The sequence below is a fragment of the Petromyzon marinus genome, unplaced genomic scaffold, assembly GCF_048934315.1.
Source record: "Petromyzon marinus isolate PM22_M1 ecotype Great Lakes invasive population unplaced genomic scaffold, UKy_Petmar_22M1.pri1.0 PM_G_Scaffold_99, whole genome shotgun sequence".
NCBI classification, from domain to species: Eukaryota; Metazoa; Chordata; class Hyperoartia; order Petromyzontiformes; family Petromyzontidae; genus Petromyzon; species Petromyzon marinus.
The window spans coordinates 429,265-452,979 of NW_027423056.1; the positions used below are offsets into that span (position 1 = coordinate 429,265).

Consider the following 23,715-nt stretch of genomic DNA (forward strand, 5'->3'; position numbering starts at 1 on the left):
TACAGCCACTTACATACAGACACTTACATACAGACACTTACATACAGACACAAACAGACACTTACATACAGACACTAAGACACTTACATACAGACACTTACACACAGACATTTACATACAGATACTTACATACAGACACTTACATACAGACACTTACATACAGACACTTACATATAGACACTTACATACAGACCCTTACATACAGACACTTAGACACTTACATACTGACACTTACATACAGACTCTTACATAGAGACACTTACATACAGACACTTAGACACGTACATACAGACACTTGCATACAGACTCTTACATAAAGACACTTACATACAGACAATTACATACAGACACTTACCTTGAGACACGTACATACAGACACTTACATACAGACACTTACATTGAGACACTTACATACAGACACATACAGACACTGAGACACTTACATAGAGACACTACTTACAGACACTTACATACAGAAGCTTACATACAGACACTTACATACAGACACTTATATACAGACACTTACATACAGACACTTACATACAGACACTTACATACAGACACTTACATACAGACACTGAAACACTTACATAGACACATACAGAAACTTACATACACTTACATACAGACACTTACATACAGACACTTACATACACTTACATACAGACACTGAGACACTTACATACAGACACTTACATACAGACACTTAAATACAGACACTGAGACACTTACATAGACACATACAGACGCTTACATACAGACACTTACATACAGACACTGAGACACATAGACACTTACATACAGACAGTTATATACAGACACTTACATACAGACAGTTACATACAGACACTTACATACAGACACTTACATACAGACACTGAAACACTTACATAGACACTTACATACAGAAACTTACATACACTTACATACAGACACTGAGACACATACAGACACTTACATACACTTACATACAGACACTTACATACAGACACTTATATACAGACACATTCAGACAGTTACATACAGACACTTACATACAGACACTGAGACACTTACATAGACACTTACATACAGAAACTTACATGCACTTACATACAGACACTTACATACAGACACTTATATACAGACACTTACATACAGACAGTTACATACAGACACTTACATACAGACACTTACATACAGACACTGAAACACTTACATAGACACTTACATACAGAAACTTACATACACTTACATACAGACACTGAGACACTTACATACAGACACTTACATACAGACACTTAAATACAGACACTGAGACACTTACATAGACACATACAGACGCTTACATACAGACACTTACATACAGACACTGAGACACTTACATACAGACACTTACATACAGACACTGTGACACTGACATACAGACACTTACATACAGACACTTACATTGAGACACTTACATACAGAAACTTACATAGAGACACTACTTACAGACACTTACATACAGAAGCTTACATACAGACACTTACATACAGACACTGAGACACTTACATACAGACACTTACATACAGACACTGAGACACTTACATACAGACACTTACATACAGGCACTTATATACAGACACTTACATACAGCCACTTACATACAGCCACTTACATACAGACGCTTACATACAGACACTTACATACAGACACTTACATACAGACACTTACATACAGACACAAACAGACACTTACATACAGACACTTACATACAGACACTAAGACACTTACATACAGACACTTACACACAGACATTTACATACAGATACTTACATACAGACACTTACATACAGACACTTACATACAGACACTTACATATAGACACTTACATACAGACCCTTACATACAGACACTTAGACACTTACATACTGACACTTACATACAGACACTTACATTGAGACACTTACATACAGAAACTTACATAGAGACACTACTTACAGACACTTACATACAGAAGCTTACATACAGACACTTACATACAGACACTGAGACACTTACATACAGACACTTACATACAGACACTGAGACACTTACATACAGACACTTACATACAGGCACTTATATACAGACACTTACATACAGCCACTTACATACAGACGCTTACATACAGACACTTACATACAGACACTTACATACAGACACTTACATACAGACACAAACAGACACTTACATACAGACACTTACATACAGACACTAAGACACTTACATACAGACACTTACACACAGACATTTACATACAGATACTTACATACAGACACTTACATACAGACACTTACATACAGACACTTACATACAGACACTTACATATAGACACTTACATACAGACCCTTACATACAGACACTTAGACACTTACATACTGACACTTACATACAGACTCTTACATAGAGACACTTACATACAGACACTTAGACACGTACATACAGACACTTGCATACAGACTCTTACATGAAGACACTTACATACAGACAATTACATACAGACACTTACCTTGAGACACGTACATACAGACACTTACATACAGACACTTACATTGAGACACTTACATACAGACACTTATATACAGACACTTACATACAGACACATACAGACACTGAAACACTTACATAGACACATACAGAAACTTACATACACTTACATACAGACACTTACATACAGACACTTACATACACTTACATACAGACACTGAGACACTTACATACAGACACTTATATACAGACACTTACATACAGACAGTTACATACAGACACTTACATACAGACACTTACATACAGACACTGAAACACTTACATAGACACTTACATACAGAAACTTACATACACTTACATACAGACACTGAGACACTTACATACAGACACTTACATACACTTACATACAGACACTTACATACAGACACTTATATACAGACACTTACATACAGACACTGAGACACTTACATAGACACTTACATACAGACACTTATATACAGACACTTACATACAGACACTTACATACAGACACTTATATACAGACACTTACATACAGACAGTTACATACAGACACTTACATACAGACACTTACATACAGACACTGAAACACTTACATAGACACTTACATACAGAAACTTACATACACTTACATACAGACACTGAGACACTTACAAACAGGCACTTACATACAGACACTTACATACAGACACTTACATACAGACACTTACATATAGAAACTTACATACAGACACTTACATACAGATACTTACATACAGACACTTACAGACACTTACATACAGCCACTTACATACAGACACTTACATACAGACACTTACATACAGACACTTACATACAGACACAAACAGACACTTACATACAGACACTTACATACAGACACTAAGACACTTACATACAGACACTTACACACAGACATTTACATACAGATACTTACATACAGAAACTTACATACAGACACTGAGACACTTACATAGAGACACTACTTACAGACACTTACATACAGAAGCTTACATACAGACACTTACATACAGACACTGAGACACTTACATACAGACACTTGCAAACAGGCACTTACATACAGACACTTACATACAGACACTTACATACAGACACTTAAAAACAGAAACTTACATACAGACACTTACATACAGATACTTACATACAGACACTTACAGACACTTACATACAGCCACTTACATACAGACACTTACATACAGACACTTACATACAGAAACTTACATACAGACACTTACATACAGACACTAAGACACTTACATACAGACACTTACAGACATTTACATACAGATACTTACATACAGACACTTACATACAGACACTTACATACAGACACTTACACACAGACATTTACATACAGATACTTACATACAGACACTTACATACAGACACTTATATACAGACACTTACATACAGACACTTACATACAGGCACTTATATACAGACACTTACATACAGACACTTACAAACAGGCACTTACATACAGACACTTACATACAGACACTTACAAACATACACTTACATACAGAAACTTACATACAGACACTTAGATACAGATACTTACATACAGACACTTACAGACACTTACATACAGCCACTTACATACAGACGCTTACATACAGACACTTACATACAGACACAAACAGACACTTACATACAGACACTTACATACAGACACTAAGACACTTACATACAGACACTTACACACAGACATTTACATACAGATACTTACATACAGACACTTACATACAGACACTTACATATAGACACTTACATACACTTACATACAGACACTGAGACACTTACATACAGACACTTACATACAGACACTGAGACACTTACATAGACACATACAGACGCTTACATACAGACACTTACATACAGACACTGAGACACATAGACACTTACATACAGACACTTATATACAGACACTTACATACAGACAGTTACATACAGACACTTACATACAGACACTTAGATACAGATACTTACATACAGACACTTACAGACACTTACATACAGCCACTTACATACAGACGCTTACATACAGACACTTACATACAGACACTAAGACACTTACATACAGACACTTACATACAGACACTAAGACACTTACATACAGACACTTACACACAGACATTTACATACAGATACTTACATACAGACACTTACATACAGACACTTACATACAGACACTTACATATAGACACTTACATACACTTACATACAGACACTGAGACACTTACATACAGACACTTACATACAGACACTTAAATACAGACACTGAGACACTTACATAGACACATACAGACGCTTACATACAGACACTTACATACAGACACTGAGACACATAGACACTTACATACAGACACTTATATACAGACACTTACATACAGACAGTTACATACAGACACTTACATACAGACACTTACATACAGACACTGAAACACTTACATAGACACTTACATACAGAAACTTACATACACTTACATACAGACACTGAGACACATACAGACACTTACATACACTTACATACAGACACTTACATACAGACACTTATATACAGACACTTACATTCAGACAGTTACATACAGACACTTACATACAGACACTGAGACACTTACATAGACACTTACATACAGAAACTTACATGCACTTACATACAGACACTTACATACAGACACTTATATACAGACACTTACATACAGACAGTTACATACAGACACTTACATACAGACACTTACATACAGACACTGAAACACTTACATAGACACTTACATACAGAAACTTACATACACTTACATACAGACACTGAGACACTTACATACAGACACTTACATACAGACACTTAAATACAGACACTGAGACACTTACATAGACACATACAGACGCTTACATACAGACACTTACATACAGACACTGAGACACTTACATACAGACACTTACATACAGACACTGTGACACTGACATACAGACACTTACATACAGACACTTACATTGAGACACTTACATACATAAACTTACATAGAGACACTACTTACAGACACTTACATACAGACACTGAGACACTTACATACAGACACTTACATACAGCCACTTACATACAGACGCTTACATACAGACACTTACATACAGACACTTACATACAGCCACTTACATACAGACGCTTACATACAGACACTTACATACAGACACTTACATACAGACACTAAGACACTTACATACAGACACTTACACACAGACATTTACATACAGATACTTACATACAGACACTTACATACAGACACTTACATACAGACACTTACATACAGACCCTTACATACAGACACTTAGACACTTACATACAGACTCTTACATAGAGACACTTACATACAGACACTTAGACACGTACATACAGACACTTGCATACAGACTCTTACATAAAGACACTTACATACAGACAATTACATACAGACACTTACCTTGAGACACGTACATACAGACACTTACATACAGACACTTACATTGAGACACTTACATACAGACACATACAGACACTGAGACACTTACATAGAGACACTACTTACAGACACTTACATACAGAAGCTTAAATACAGACACTTACATACAGACACTTATATACAGACACTTACATACAGACACTTACATACAGACACTTACATACAGACACTGAAACACTTACATAGACACATACATAAACTTACAGACACTTACATACAGACACTTAAATACAGACACTGAGACACTTACATAGACACATACAGACGCTTACATACAGACACTTACATACAGACACTGAGACACATAGACACTTACATACAGAAACTTACATACACTTACATACAGACACTTACATACAGACACTTATATACAGACACTTACATACAGACAGTTACATACAGACACTTACATACAGACACTTACATACAGACACTGAAACACTTACATAGACACTTACATACAGAAACTTACATACACTTACATACAGACACTTACATACAGACACTTACAAACATACACTTACATACAGAAACTTACATATAGACACTTAGATACAGATACTTACATACAGACACTTACATACAGCCACTTACATACAGACGCTTACATACAGACACTTACATACAGACACTTACATACAGACACAAACAGACACTTACATACAGACACTTACATACAGACACTTACATACAGACACTTACATATAGACACTTACATACAGACCCTTACATACAGACATTTAGACACTTACATACTGACACTTACATACAGACTCTTACATAGAGACACTTACATACAGACACTTAGACACGTACATACAGACACTTGCATACAGACTCTTACATAAAGACACTTACATACAGACAATTACATACAGACACTTACCTTGAGACACGTACATACAGACACTTACATACAGACACTTACATTGAGACACTTACATACAGACACATACAGACACTGAGACACTTACATAGAGACACTACTTACAGACACTTACATACAGAAGCTTACATACAGACACTTACATACAGACACTTATATACAGACACTTACATACAGACACTTACATACAGACACTTACATACAGACACTGAAACACTTACATAGACACATACAGAAACTTACATACACTTACATACAGACACTTACATACAGACACTTACATACACTTACATACAGCCACTTACATACAGACGCTTACATACAGACACTAAGACACTTACATACAGACACTTACATACAGACACTAAGACACTTACATACAGACACTTACACACAGACATTTACATACAGATACTTACATACAGACACTTACATACAGACACTTACATACAGACACTTACATATAGACACTTACATACACTTACATACAGACACTGAGACACTTACATACAGACACTTACATACAGACACTTAAATACAGACACTGAGACACTTACATAGACACATACAGACGCTTACATACAGACACTTACATACAGACACTGAGACACATAGACACTTACATACAGACACTTATATACAGACACTTACATACAGACAGTTACATACAGACACTTACATACAGACACTTACATACAGACACTGAAACACTTACATAGACACTTACATACAGAAACTTACATACACTTACATACAGACACTGAGACACATACAGACACTTACATACACTTACATACAGACACTTACATACAGACACTTATATACAGACACTTACATTCAGACAGTTACATACAGACACTTACATACAGACACTGAGACACTTACATAGACACTTACATACAGAAACTTACATGCACTTACATACAGACACTTACATACAGACACTTATATACAGACACTTACATACAGACAGTTACATACAGACACTTACATACAGACACTTACATACAGACACTGAAACACTTACATAGACACTTACATACAGAAACTTACATACACTTACATACAGACACTGAGACACTTACATACAGACACTTACATACAGACACTTAAATACAGACACTGAGACACTTACATAGACACATACAGACGCTTACATACAGACACTTACATACAGACACTGAGACACTTACATACAGACACTTACATACAGACACTGTGACACTGACATACAGACACTTACATGCAGACACTTACATTGAGACACTTACATACAGAAACTTACATAGAGACACTACTTACAGACACTTACATACAGACACTGAGACACTTACATACAGACACTTACATACAGCCACTTACATACAGACGCTTACATACAGACACTTACATACAGACACTTACATACAGACACTTACATACAGACACAAACAGACACTTACATACAGACACTTACATACAGACACTAAGACACTTACATACAGACACTTACACACAGACATTTACATACAGATACTTACATACAGACACTTACATACAGACACTTACATACAGACACTTACATACAGACCCTTACATACAGACACTTAGACACTTACATACAGACTCTTACATAGAGACACTTACATACAGACACTTAGACACGTACATACAGACACTTGCATACAGACTCTTACATAAAGACACTTACATACAGACAATTACATACAGACACTTACCTTGAGACACGTACATACAGACACTTACATACAGACACTTACATTGAGACACTTACATACAGACACATACAGACACTGAGACACTTACATAGAGACACTACTTACAGACACTTACATACAGAAGCTTACATACAGACACTTACATACAGACACTTATATACAGACACTTACATACAGACACTTACATACAGACACTTACATACAGACACTTACATGTTGAACATCTTTCACACCGTGCGTAGCCAACCATGCTACGTGTGTGTATGTTGAACTTCTTTCACACCGTACGTAGCCAACCGTGCTACGTGTGTGTATGTTGAACATCTTTCACACCGTACGTAGCCAACCGTGCTATGTGTGTGTATGTTGAACTTCTTTCACACCGTACGTAGTCAACCGTGCTATGTGTGTGTGTGTATGTTGAACTTCTTTCACACCGTACGTAGCCAACCGTGCTATGTGTGTGTATGTTGAACATCTTTCACACCGTACGTAGCCAACCGTGCTACGTGTGTGTATGTTGAACTTCTTTCACACCGTACGTAGCCAACCGTGCTACGTGTGTGTGTATGTTGAACTTCTTTCACACCGTACGTAGCCAACCGTGCTATGTGTGTGTTTGTTGAACTTCTTTCACACCGTACGTAGCCACCTGTGCTATGTGTGTGTATGTTGAACTTCTTTCACACCGTACGTAGCCAACCGTGCTACGTGTGTGTATGTTGAACTTCTTTCACACCGTACGTAGCCAACCGTGCTATGTGTGTGTGTATGTTGAACATCTTTCACACCGTACGTAGCCAACCGTGCTACGTGTGTGTATGTGGAACATCTTTCACACCGTACGTAGCCAACCGTGCTGTGTGTGTGTTTGTTGAACTTCTTTCACACCGTACGTAGCCAACCGTGCTATGTGTGTGTATGTTGAACATCTTTCACACAGTACGTAGCCAACCGTGCTACGTGTGTGTATGTTGAACTTCTTTCACACCGTACGTAGCCAACCGTGCTCAATGGGAGATGCAGTGGCATCTCAAATAACGTTGCTACATTTGCATATTGTTTCAGACTCATTAATTTCGTCTGGTTATAATCACGATTAGGTTGTTTTTGTGGATTCCCCATAGTCATCATTATGATTGGTAATTGTGTCCACTCATCATTCGTCATTGTTAACTAAAATAGAGAAACACTTGGTTTGCCAAGACAATAATTTAAAGGTACTTCTAATCTGTTTGTAGCTTCAACTGGACAGCAATAAGATTCGTGTCTGTGGTTCCTCAGCGATCGCTTTGTCTGCATGATTGACGATGCTTTATGAAACCCGAACGTTATTATCAGTGCTGTGTGTCAGATAACAATTATCAGACAACTGTGTTGAAGCGGTATGCGTCACCTCAGCGAAGTGTGTGTGTCGTGTTTCCTTTCAGCTTGAAAATGTACACCTCAGCGCGCAACTTCAAGACGTGATTGACATCAAAGGAGATTTAATGGAGAAGTAAGAAGTTATTCATTTCCCTCGAATTTCATCTTTGTCCTCTGTTTAGGTTCCTAAGCTTACTGGAGAAACCCGAAGAGCAATGAAGCTCTTTTTTTTGTAACAAATGTCCGGTAGATTTTAGAGATGTCCAGTGGACTCAGGGGCGAGGAGCCAGGATTTTGACTTTGGGGGGGTTGCTGACTTCAACATTCTGAGATATCTCAGTGTGTTTGTGTTTTCCAATGGGCACCACAAATGTATAAAACTAATTATTGGATTTGAGCTGCGGAGTTTATTAATAGGTCGGAGCCGCCGACGTGGCCAGTAAGTTCGATAAGTTCGCAAGGCTGCCGCTCAAGCAGCCTGCAGGGCAGCACGCAAGGTGGCAGCCTGCAGGGCAGCACACAAGGTGGCAGCCTGCAGGGCAGCACGAGGTGACATCACAAGGTGACATCACAAGGTGGCAGCACAAGGTGGTAGCCTGCAGGGCAGCACAAGGTGACAGCCTGCAGGGCAGCACACAAGGTGGCAGCCTGCAGGGCAGCACAAGGTGGCAGCCTACAGGGCAGCACGAGGTGGCAGCACACAAGGTGACATCACAAGGTGGCAGCTGGCAGGGCAGCAGCACAAGGTGGCAGTCTGCAGGGCAGCACAAGGTGACATCACAAGGTGGTAGCCTGCAGGGCAGCACACGGGGTGGTAGCCTGCAGGGCAGCACACAAGGTGGTAGCCTGCAGGGCAGCACACGAGGTGGCAGCCTGCAGGGCAGCACAAGGTGACAGCCTGCAGGGCAGCACACAAGGTGGCATCACAAGGTGGCAGCCTGCGGCATTTTGCAGCAGCCGGATATCCGGTTATCCCGATTGCCGACTTCCCCAAATTTTCAGGGGGGGGGGCTGACCCCCCCCATCCCCCCCTGTTGCTCCGCCCCTGAGTGGACTACTGGGTGGAGGTCAGAGGTCACGCCGGCAGAACAAACGAGCGACTTGTTGATGACACCAACATCCTCTCTGCATTTTCATTTTAAAAACTTTCGCGACTGCAGGAATTCACGTTCTTTGGTTCTTTCTGTAAAGTCACAGAAAACAACAAAATCACGGTGAGTTTTTATTTTGTTGTTTCCCTTCTACGTGACTTCACCGAAAGAACCAAGAATATCTTCATCTGCAATGCGCTTTGCCTTAAAATGGCGGATACGTTCCTACGAAGGTTTTCTGACCCGCCGTCCTTGCAATGTGCCCGTGTCCGTAAGGATCCGTGCCACCAGGCAGATGTGTGACGATCTGAAGGGCCAGTCCTCTTCAGTGCAACAAACATTAACCAGAGGTACATTCTCAACATTCGCCGACCATTGGACGTTGCCGGTGTTACACGTTTAGTGATTAAACTTGCTTGTCGTTGACTCACGTGGGTCACGTGCGTACGGTGATAATGGACGTTGACGGTGTAACACGTTTAGTGATTAAACTTGATTGTCGTTGACTCACGTGGGTCACATGCGTACGGTGATAATGACATTGACGGTGTAACACGTTTAGTGATTAAACTTGATTGTCGTTGACTCACGTGGGTCACGTGCGTACGGTGATAATGGACGTTGACGGTGTAACACGTTTAGTGATTAAACTTGCTTGTCGTTGACTCACGTGGGTCACGTCCGCACGGTGATAATGGCAGCTGAAACAGAACAAGAAGAAGTGGAAGCTGTTCATTCGTCGCTGAAAGCAGAACTGAAGGTAAAATGTGTGATGCTTTTTAAATTTTGTTTTCATTTAATTGTATTTCTTGAGAAACGTGTAACGGTATAAACGTACGCACGTGCACATTTAACATTAATGCTGGATCCCCGCTGTCATCCTCTCTTAAAGACGTTTGCGGTGACTTTCAGCGAATTGAATTTAAAGTCTCAAAATGACAAGAATATTGCGTTGTGCAAAGGTGAGTCTCGTGCCGGGTGACGCAATGCACGGCTGCTCAGTGATACGCAGAGCACTGTCGATGATGATCAATGACCGTTGTGGTTTTTACTGGATGAATATTGACGCGCTCAGCCACTTTGTCGAACGTGCGACGCGCGTGTGTCGTACGCAGTGGAAGCAGCCGTGGAAGCGACGGGGAGAGCGCGGTGGGACTTTGTAAACAAGTTGACGATTAAAGAAAGCCAGGTTCGCGCGAATTCATGAGCTCATCGCTTTTGCTCACATTTTAAATGCATGACGCGTGTGTCGTACGCAGTGGAAGCAGCTGTGGAAGAAATGGAAAGAGCGCGGTGGGACTTTGTAAACAAGTTGACGATTAAAGAAAGCCAGGTTCGGGCGAATCCACGAGCTGATCGCTTTTGCTCACATTTTAAATGCATGTTGGGATAAAAAAAAAATTGGATTAAATGACCATGCATTACCTTTTACAAACCAGTGTGTATATATATAGCTCAAACCCCAAGGGTCTGTTATAATTCAGGCTCATTAATTTTTGTTGATTTCAAATGTAAGAAATGCAGCTCCTAAAGGCATGCCTGTCTCAATCATAAAATATCCTTTGAAGATCAAGATCACCTTCAAATAAAAACTGATATATTAATGTTCCTATCCCAAACTATTGCCTTTAACGCCTACTATTGCCATTGTGTACAGTGTTCATACATTGCTTTTACAATTTACAAACGTCTGTATAACAATATAATGCTTAAAATGTGAATTATTTCCACTTTAGAACGTATTCAGTGCCCTAAACGCATTTGTTCAACGAAATATATGGGATCTGCACATTTCGACCTCTTTGTCTTGATTTCTCAAGTTCATTTCAGTCTGGTAAACACAACTTATCTGACTTCAATGATGACTTTCAAACCAGAAAACTCGCCTTGCCCAGCAGTAGGTCATTTCATAGATCCGTGCGTAAAGTCGTATTATTATCTTTGTCGTTCAGTAGTTAGCAAACAGAGAGTTCCGTCTTTTCGCTCTTAGGCCAAAGAAATGTCCGAGCTGTTGGAGTTAAAAAATGAAGAGCTCAAAATGGCCTCGCAAAAGCTGCAAGATTCCATTGAAAGCTGCGCTCGACTCGAAGAAACAGAGCGTGAGAGCACACTTCAAGTTGCCCGCTTTTTATTGCCAACGAGCCCGGATGTGTTTGTGCGTGTGCGCGGTGGGCAAATGTCTGCACGTCCCGACCGTGAAAGTCGATCCCGATTTCATTTGTTTTGCGTGAATTAACAGGCAACTTTCAAGCACGGCTTGAGCAAATGCAGAAAGAAAGTGGTACCCTGAAACTCGAAGTAAATCGCCGTCGGGAAATTGAAAGCACGCTGCAGGTGACCTATCCGTTCATTTTTTTTATTTAAAGCTTTCGTGACTGCAGCGATTCATATTCTTAGCTCTTTCGGTAAAGTCACCACGTTGAAGGGAAACAAAATAATAAAATATATTTAAAACAATAAAAATTCTCACGACGTTTCGACCATAACACAAACGGTCGTCATCAGGTGTGTCGGTTTGCATTAATTAATTTATTTTTAAACGGTGTTTAAATGGTGTTTTAAAAATAAATACATTAATGCAAACCGACACACCTGATGATGACCGTTTGTGTTATGGTCGAAACGTCGTGAGAATTTTTATTGTTATATATATATTTTATTATTTTTATTGTTTCCCTTCAACGTGACTTTACTGAAAGAGCTAAGAATATGTATCCGTTCATATTTATTACATCGCTAATATTGTCTGCATTCCTTAACTGGATATTTTTAACGGAATGGTTTTCTTTTTGATTTAAAGCTTTTGTCACTGCAGGGATTCATATTCTTGGTTCTTTCGGGTAAAGTCGCCACGTAGAAAGGAAACAATAAAATAATAAAAATATACAACAATAAAATTCTCACGACGTTTCGACGGCAACTCAAGCAATCATCATCAGGTGTGAACACCACAGCAAGAAACATTTTTCACCGCCACTTATTCCAAATGTTCTTGCTGTGGTTTTCACACCTGATGATGATTGCTTGTGTTGCCGTCGAAACGTCGTGAGAATTTAATTGTTTGATATTTTAATCATTTTATAGTTTCCCTTCTACGTGGCGACTTTACCGAAAGAATCAAGAATAAGGAATGGTTTTCTCTTAGCCTTTTTGGAAAAGTCTCAAGCTTTTTTAACTGTATCTGAACAAATGCAGCGGGTCACCCGCCTCATCGATTTCATCATCGTACGGTCTGAATGCAGGCTGGGATGCAAAACGCGGAGAGAAGTTTTGCGGAGAAGGAGCGAGAGTTCACCGCAAGCACCGCGGGGCAGCGGCTGTCGTGCGACAAGCTGCAGCACGAACGTCGGGACCTGAACGTGATTGTGCAAAACCTGGAGAAGGCAAACGAAGAGTTGACAGCAGCAGCCAGCCAGAGGCAAGTGGTGAACTTTTACAACACGGAACGTGACGCGTGCCGAGACATTAATCATCGATTTAAAGCGTTCGTGACTGCAAGGATTAATTGTATTAAATAATAAATTAATAAAATTTAATAACACGATAAAATTCTCACGACGTTTCGGCCACAACACAAGCGGCCTTCATCAGGTGAAGGGACGAGACTGCCTCAGCGCTCCAGCGCTGTCCTCCAGACATTCTCGTCCCTTCACCTGATGAAGGCCGCTTGTGTCGTGGCCCGAAATGTGAGAATTTTATCGTGTCATTTTATCAATTTATTATTTTATTCTCAATCTACGTGATGGTGACTTTACCGAAAGAACCAAAGAAGATGTTAATTATCGTTGCGTCGCTATTGTCACGTACTACGCTGGTTGACGCAGGAAAGCACCACGGTGGTGTTCTTCACTCATTTTCAGAGGTGGCGGAGGGCGAGGGCGGGTCGGGGGGGGTGGGGCACGTCCGCCGATAAGACACGGTACAGCGTGAGGGCCGCCACACGTTTTAACACTGCTGGGTTTGACAGCAGCACACGAGGACGACGACGACGACGACGATGGGGAGGTGATTTCAGATCTGGGTATTGTCAGGGGCCGCACAAGAGGCCACCAGGGGCCGCTCGTGGCCCGCCGGCCTTGCAGTGAAGGACACTGCCCCGCAGTGTTCACGTTTAGAAGGGGGTCTGCAATTGTTTTGCAGTAGGGGGCGACAATTGCTTCGTGTTTCCCCCAATTAAGTTATTAGCGAGTTTTCAAGTTTGTGAATTTCAGACGTTGGGAGCTACTAAGGAGAAGGCGCTGCATTGCGTAGAACATCTCTGACTGTTGTGGTATCTGTAAAGCAAAACAAATACAGTACAGTTTAAATTTCCATTTAAAGCTTTCGTGACTGCAGGGATTCATATTCTTGGTTCTTTCGGTAAAGTCACCACCACGTAGAATGGAAATAAAATAATAAAAATAAAACAAAATAAAATTCTCACGACGTTTCGGCCACAACACAAGTAGCCTTCCTCAGGTGAAGAAACAGAACTGTCGGGAAGACGGCGCTCGAGTGAACACTGCTAAGCTTGGCAGCGTCTTTTAAGCTGGGTGGGAGGAGCAGAGCCCCTTGACTTAGGAGTTTACATATCAACAGAAGGATTTAGCATTGAAGTAGCTAAGTTAATGTGTTGGATTAGCATGATGTTAATGTGAGGAATTAGCATGTAACTGGGAGATTAGCATGATGTTGATGTGAGGAATTAGCATGTAACTGGGAGATTAGCAGGATGTTAATGTGAGGAATTAGCATGTAACTGGGAGATTAGCATGATGTTGATGTGAGGAATTAGCATGTAACTGGGAGATTAGCAGAATGTTAACGTGAGGGATCAGCATGTGACTGGTCACGGAAGTAGCTATGTTAAAGTCCGAGTTTACATATCAACATAAGGATTTAGCATTGATGTAGCTGTGTTAATGTGTTGGATTAGCAGGATGTTAAAGTCAGAAATTAGCATGTAACTGGGAGATTAGCATGATGTTAGTGTGAGGGATCAGCATGTGACTGGTCACGGAAGTAGCTATGTTAAAGTCAGAGTTTACATATCAACAGAAGGATTTAGCATTGAAGTAGCTAAGTTAATGTGTTGGATTAGCATGATGTTGATGTGAGGAATTAGCATGTAACTGGGAGATTAGCAGGATGTTAATGTGAGGAATTAGCATGTAACTGGGAGATTAGCATGATGTTGATGTGAGGAATTAGCATGTAACTGGGAGATTAGCAGAATGTTAACGTGAGGGATCAGCATGTGACTGGTCACGGAAGTAGCTATGTTAAAGTCCGAGTTTACATATCAACATAAGGATTTAGCATTGATGTAGCTGTGTTAATGTGTTGGATTAGCAGGATGTTAAAGTCAACAAATTAGAATGTAACTGGGAGATTAGCATGATGTTAGTGTGAGGGATCAGCATGTGACTGGTCACGGAAGTAGCTATGTTAAAGTCAGAGTTTACATATCAACAGAAGGATTTAGCATTGAAGTAGCTGTGTTAATGTGTTGGATTAGCAGGGTGTTAAAGTCCGAGTTTACATATCAACAGAATAATTTAGCATTGAAATAGCTGTGTTAATGTGTTGGATTAGCAGGATGTTAAAGGCAGAATGTTAGTGTGAGGGATTAGCATGCCGGTTTATTTTTTCCTTGTTTCAACGTTAGCACCACGGAAAGCGACGAGCTTTGTTCAGACGGACGAGTCCATCATTGTTCGGAACGGAGGAGGGGGGAGAGGGAGAAGCAGCCACGATGCGCTGGGTCTGCAATTATTTTGCAGTAGGGGGCGACAGTTGCTTCGTGTTTCCCCCAATTAAGTTATTAGCGAGTTTTCAAGTTTGTGAATTTCAGACGTTGGGAGCTACTAAGGAGAAGGCGCTGCATTGCGTAGAACATCTCTGACTGTTGTTGTATCTGTAAAGCAAAACAAATACAGTACAGTTTAAATTTTTATTTAAAGCTTTCGTGACTGCAGCGATTTATATTCTTGGTTCTTTCGGTAAAGTCACCACGTAGAAGGGAAACACTAAAATAATAAAAATATAAAACAATTAAATTCTCACGACGTTTCGACTGCAACGCAAGCAATCATCGTCAGGTGTGAAAACCACTGCAAGAAAATTTTCTTGATATGTGGTTTTCACACGTGAGAATTTTATCGTTTTATATTTTTATTATTTTATTGTTTCCCTTCTACGTGGTGACTTTACCGAAAGAACCAATAATAGAGTACAGTTTGTTTACCGATGCAGTTTTCTGCATCGTTTAATCTGGCTTCTGCCGCACATCACGAACACAACGTCCGCGTGACGATTATCCGAACCGGTCCCGGGCCTCCACTCAACTCGGCCTCAAATGAGTACCCTGGTGCGGTGTGTGAACATTGCCACTGGGGAGACAAAGGCGGCCGGGCGTGGTGCTGGCCACCCACCCCCTCGTGTACCGTGCCGGCCTTAACAATGATGCTCACGAGCAGCACTTGACCCAACAGTCTGTTAAGGCTACACGGGGACGATTTTCGTCTTGCATTGATTGTGTACTGCGTTGCGTATGACATTTTTTTTAACAATTAAATGAGGCAGATGTCTTGTTATGTTTTTTTTTTATCAGGCGCAGCGAAGAAGCTGAGATTCGTAGCAGGCTTGAAAGAAATATTCGTGAAAAAAATACAGAAATAGGTAGGCAACGTTTTGAGAGTGTCAGTGACCATTGCGAGTGTTAATTATTTATCGCACGTGTGACATTTGACCTCTATCAGGAGTGTACATTGTTAACGTCTGTTTAATATATTTTCATCGTTGTCCAACGTTTATTGGTAATCCTTAATTAATATTATCACTCGATTAATATTTTTAGGTAATTTGAAGATTGCAAGCGACAATAACGACATGAAACATCGCGAAACACTGGTGAGCACATTTCAATGTCGTCTATCGCAATATCAGCCAGAAGAGCGGACGACGTTCAACGTCGCGATTGTAGTTCACAAGTTCATTAGCCAAGTAAAGCCCAATGAGCCAAAAAAGCTCTTTGTCAATGGTGGCTCAGCAAATCATTCTATTTGAACAATTACACAGGTTCACATTTTTAAAATAAATCAATTAGATTGTACTATTTACATTCACATTTGAAACTTTTGTGATCTTAACAGTCGGTTTAGGTGAGGACAGAGATGACAGAGTGAAGGTGCTAAGAGACGATGCTAGATGGTTCCAAAGCTTTGTAGCAGCTACATTAAATGATTTCGATTTATCTTCCCACCCGCCCCACTTCTCTGAAATGGTTCAATTGCGTTGGGATTGTTTTCCGCCAGCGAAGTCACCTGCTTGAGCAAGCTATGCAGCGTTGCCGTATTGGGGCTCGCACTTTGTTCCCCAAAAGAAAACACAATCGCTTTTCGATTTATAATAATAGGGTTTTTCCCCTTTTTTCTGGCAATAAAACTGAAACCTTTTTACGAGGATTCACGTCACTGCAATAACCACAATACCTGCAGTCAAAATGCAAACAAAAAACCTACTATGATAATATATATGTGGCATTGTCCTTGAAACTGATTGGTCCACACCAAGGGACGGCTTTCTTTTGAGCCTCGACCCAATTGGTGCTCGACAAGATGACGCCAAAAGGCGTACATTGTCTTTGAGCTGTGTGACGCCTTTTGGCGTGGACCAATCAGTTTCAAGGACAATGCCACATATATTATCATAGTAGGTTTTTTGTTTGAATTTTGACTGCAGGTATATTGTGGTCAATGCAGCGACGTGACTCCTCGTAAAAAAAGGTTTCAGTTTTGTTGCCAAAAAAAGGGGGAAAACCCCTCTATTATTATATTTTGGCACTGGCAAAGGAGGTCCAATGATGTAGATGCTCACCCCGAGCCCTCATTACCTGGATAGTGCATTGTCTTTGAGCTGTGTGACGCCTTTTGGCGTCATGTGGTCTAGCACCAATTGGGTCGAGGCTCAAAAGAAAGCCGTCCCTAGGTGTGGACCAATCAGTTTCAAGGACAATGCCACATATATATTATCATAGTAGGTTTTTTTGTTTGCGTTTTGACTGCAGGTATTGTGGTCGATGCAGCGACATGAATCCTTGTATAAAAAGGTTTCAGTTTTGTTGCCAGAAAAAAGGGGGAAAACCCCTATTATATTATTATATTTTGGCACTGGCAAAGGAGGTCTAACGGTGCTTTTCGATTTTATCAAACACGGAACGCCGGCCACTGCGTCGGTCTCCGTCGCTGTGCTCGCAACGGCGTTTGGGTCGCGTCCCAATATTTTTTGTTTTGCTTGGCAAGGCGTTTCACGTTGAGCTCCTGAGAGGCTCGGGGAGCACGTGGGGGGGGGGGAGGGGGGAGAGAAAGGGAACGTTCAGACGGCATCCGAGAGCATTTACATTATGAGACCTCCTTTGCCAGTAACAAGATATAGTAATAGGTTCTACCCTTTTAAACTGGCACGAAAAACTGACACCTTTATTCAAGGCATCATGTCTGCAATAACCACAACACAAGCAGTCAAAATGCAAACAAAAGAGACAACTCTGATAATAATAATGGCACTGTCCTTGAATTTGAGTTTTTTGTGCCAGTTAAAAGGGTAAAAACCTATTCCTATATCTTGTTACTGGCAAAGGAGGTCTCATAATGTAAATGCTCACCCCGAGCCCTCAATACTCTGATAGTGCGCTGTTTTTGAGTTGTACGCCTTTTGGCGTCTTCTGGTCCAACACCAGTGGAGACTAGGCTCTAAGAAAAGCCGTCTCGGGTGTGGACCAATCAAATTCAAGGACAGTGCCAATATCGTTATCAGAGTTGTCTTTTTGCTTGCATTTTGACTGCTTGTGTTGCGGTTATTGCAGACATGATGCCTTGAATAAAGGTGTCAGTTTTTGGTGCCAGTTAAAAGGGTAAAAACCTATTCCTATATCTTGTTACTGGCAAAGGAGGTCTCATAATGTAAATTCTCACCCCGAGCCCTCAATACTTGATAGTGCGCTGTTTTTGAGTTGTACGCCTTTTGGCGTCTTCTGGTCCAACACCAGTGGAGACTAGGCTCTAAGAAAAGCCGTCTCGGGTGTGGACCAATCAAATTCAAGGACAGTGCCAATATCATTATCAGAGTTGTCTCTTTTTTGCTTGCATTTTGACTGCTTGTGTTGCGGTTATTGCAGACATGATGCCTTGAATAAAGGTGTCAGTTTTTGGTGCCAGTTAAAAGGGTAAAACCTATCGCTACGGCATCCGAGAGCTTACGCCCACCGTGGTGCAATAAACACATCTTGGGGTATCGTAGGAAGTGTTGGTCTCGTGTCGTGTCTTGCGTGAAGGAATCCTTAGACGCGTTCAAACGAGAGAGAGCTTCACTCCAAGAAGCCGTCTGTCAAATGGAACAGCGGATAGCCGCCATGGAAACGCTGAAAAACGAAAGCAAGGTATTTCGAACGTTTCTTAAATCTACGGGTAAAATAATAACCCGCGCAACACTTCCCTGTGAGCGTTATCGTTTGCAAACGCGTGTTAGAATTGCGTCAATTGTCGTCGCTGCGGATGCTCTTTTTTGCGCGCACAAATGTGGCAATTCGCGTCGCCCGGCGCCGCATCTTGGGGCGTCGTTTACCTTCCAGAGCGAACTCAACGGAGCGAAAGCAAAAGAGCGCGTCTTGGAGAATGACCTCAGAGACGCCTTGAACGCGGTGAACGTCCTGGAATCAGAGCTGTCTCAGGAGAGGTAAATGTTGGAGCGTTATTTTTCAGCTCGCTCATTCGGGCGCATTTAGGCGTTCCCCTCCTCCTCCCCCTTCGCCCTCTCTCCCTTTTATCGTTTCAACCCCCGGCCGTCCTTCCCCCGAGAGCGGTGTCTCTTCACCTTGACCGCAGCCTGCCACCCCTTGTGGCTCTCAGCCGTTAACAACGTCGTACAACGTCGATACGGTAGAAACCGTGGGATCGCGAGCTCGATTCGTTCCGGAAACGTGTTTTGTAATCCAAAGCACTCGCGTATAATCAGAGCACTCGGTACATCAGTTGTGATCACGTGACGCCCGGCAGTACAAAGCGTGTCTACACGTGCGCTGCGCGTATTGCGAGAACCTCGCTCGTTTATCAAGTTAATATTTATTTACAAATGTAGCCCGTCTCGCCAAACACTCGCAGGCCAAGTTACTCGCAATCCAAGGTTTTACTGTACACAGCAACTCCTCTGCACCCCCTGTGGGACGTAAGGCCACAATAAATACACAGGGGTTGATGAAACAAAGTAGTTGTACTAACGTATCCACGCTAAATTTGCGTTTTGTTTTTTCACCTTCTAAAGAAAACAAATCTGGCCGTGTCTCGTACCCCCCCAGAAAGGGAATCTCGCACCCTCAGGTTGTGAAGAGCCACTGCCCTACAGGGTTATCCGAGTTAAGGAAGTAGACACCAGGGAAGTAGAGTTTATTTAAACACATGGCATCGACGGGTTAAAGATATAAAACGCCGGTGAATAATCGGCGTGCTTGACAGGTGTCAAGTCCCAGGCAATGTCGTCTGTCTGTGTGTGTGTGTGTACCTTAAGCGTACACACACACACACAGACAGACGACATTACATACAGACACTTACATACAGACTCTTACATAAAGACACTTACATACGGACAATTACATACAGACACTAAGACACTTACATACAGACACTTACATACAGACACTTACATACAGACACTGAGACACTTACATAGACACTTACATACAGACACTTACATACAGACACTTACATACTGACACAAACAGACACTGAGACACTTACATACAGACACTTACATAAAGACATTTACATACAGATACTGAGACACTTACATACAAACACTTACATACAGACACTTACATACAGACACTTATATACAGACACTTACATACAGACAGTTACATACAGACACTTACATACAGACACTTACATACAGACACTGAAACACTTAAATAGACACTTACATACAGAAACTTACATACACTTACATACAGACACTGAGACACTTACATACAGACACTTACATACAGACACTTACATACACTTACATACAGACACTGAGACACTTACATACAGACACTTACATACAGACACTTAAATACAGACACTGAGACACTTACATAGACACATACAGACGCTTACATACAGACACTGTGACACTGACATACAGACACTTACATACAGACACTTACATACAGACACTGTGACACTGACATACAGACACTTACATACAGACACTTACATTGAGACACTTACATACAGAAACTTACATAGAGACACTACTTACAGACACTTACATACAGAAGCTTACATACAGACACTTACATACAGACACTGAGACACTTACATACAGACACTTACATACAGACACTGAGACACTTACATACAGACACTTACATACAGGCACTTATATACAGACACTTACATACAGACACTTACAAACGGGCACTTACATACAGACACTTACATACAGACACTTACAAACATACACTTACATACAGAAACTTACATACAGACACTTACATACAGATACTTACATACAGACACTTACAGACACTTACATACAGCCACTTACATAAAGACACTTACATACAGACACTTACATACAGACACTTACATACACTTACATACAGACACTTACATACAGATACTGAGACACTTACATACAGACACTTACATACAGACACTTACATACAGACACTTACATACAGACACTTACATACAGATACTTACATACAGACACTTACATACAGACACTTACATACAGACACTTACATATAGACACTTACATACAGACCCTTACATACAGACACTTAGACACTTACATACTGACACTTACATACAGACTCTTACATAGAGATACTTACATACAGACACTTAGACACGTACATACAGACACTTGCATACAGACTCTTACATAAAGACACTTACATACAGACAATTACATACAGACACTTACCTTGAGACACGTACATACAGACACTTACATACAGACACTTACATTGAGACACTTACATACAGACACTTACATACAGACACTGAGACACTTACATAGAGACACTACTTACAGACACGTACATACAGAAGCTTACATACAGACACTTACATACAGACACTTATATACAGACACTTACATACAGACACTTACATACAGACACTTACATACAGACACTTACATACAGACACTGAAACACTTACATAGACACATACAGAAAGTTACATACACTTACATACAGACACTTACATACAGACACTTACATACACTTACATACAGACACTGAGACACTTACATACAGACACTTACATACAGACACTTAAATACAGACACTGAGACACTTACATAGACACATACAGACGCTTACATACAGACACTTACATACAGACACTGAGACACTTACATACAGACACTTACATACAGACACTGTGACACTGACATACAGACACTTACATACAGACACTTACATTGAGACACTTACATACAGAAACTTACATACAGACACTGAGACACTTACATAGAGACACTACTTACAGACACTTACATACAGACACTGAGACACTTACATACAGACACTTACATACAGGCACTTATATACAGACACTTACATACAGACACTTACAAACAGGCACTTACATACAGAC

At 40.7% G+C, this 23,715-nt stretch overlaps 1 protein-coding gene and 1 long non-coding RNA gene across 5 annotated transcripts in view; both read left to right on the plus strand.

The window, feature by feature from the left end:
- The first annotated feature begins 10,034 nt into the window (after positions 1 to 10,034).
- LOC142922479 (uncharacterized) lies at positions 10,035 to 18,330 on the plus strand. 3 transcript variants are annotated; one of them, XM_076063296.1, is made up of 10 exons: positions 10,035 to 10,125; positions 11,360 to 11,433; positions 11,785 to 11,843; positions 11,976 to 12,045; positions 12,343 to 12,416; positions 13,074 to 13,182; positions 13,323 to 13,417; positions 14,326 to 14,501; positions 17,676 to 17,743; positions 17,922 to 18,330. In XM_076063296.1, exons 1-10 carry the CDS (start codon positions 10,118 to 10,120, stop codon positions 18,128 to 18,130), a joined length of 942 nt encoding a protein of 313 aa, XP_075919411.1. In that variant the 5' UTR covers positions 10,035 to 10,117; the 3' UTR covers positions 18,131 to 18,330. The 3 variants fall into 3 exon arrangements, with proteins under 3 accessions (XP_075919411.1, XP_075919410.1, XP_075919409.1); XM_076063295.1 differs by lacking the exons at positions 10,035 to 10,125; positions 12,343 to 12,416 and adding an exon at positions 12,199 to 12,272 and having other exon boundaries at positions 10,156 to 11,433; XM_076063294.1 differs by lacking the exon at positions 10,035 to 10,125 and having other exon boundaries at positions 10,229 to 11,433.
- Positions 18,331 to 20,400: 2,070 nt separating this feature from the next.
- The window catches only part of LOC142922480 (uncharacterized), a 187,885-nt gene continuing 184,570 nt past the window's right edge, over positions 20,401 to 23,715 (plus strand). For both annotated transcript variants that reach the window (XR_012940069.1, XR_012940070.1), the window contains exons 1-2: positions 20,401 to 20,501; positions 20,694 to 20,797. This is a non-coding gene — a long non-coding RNA (uncharacterized LOC142922480). The remainder of the gene's footprint in view (positions 20,502 to 20,693; positions 20,798 to 23,715) is intronic.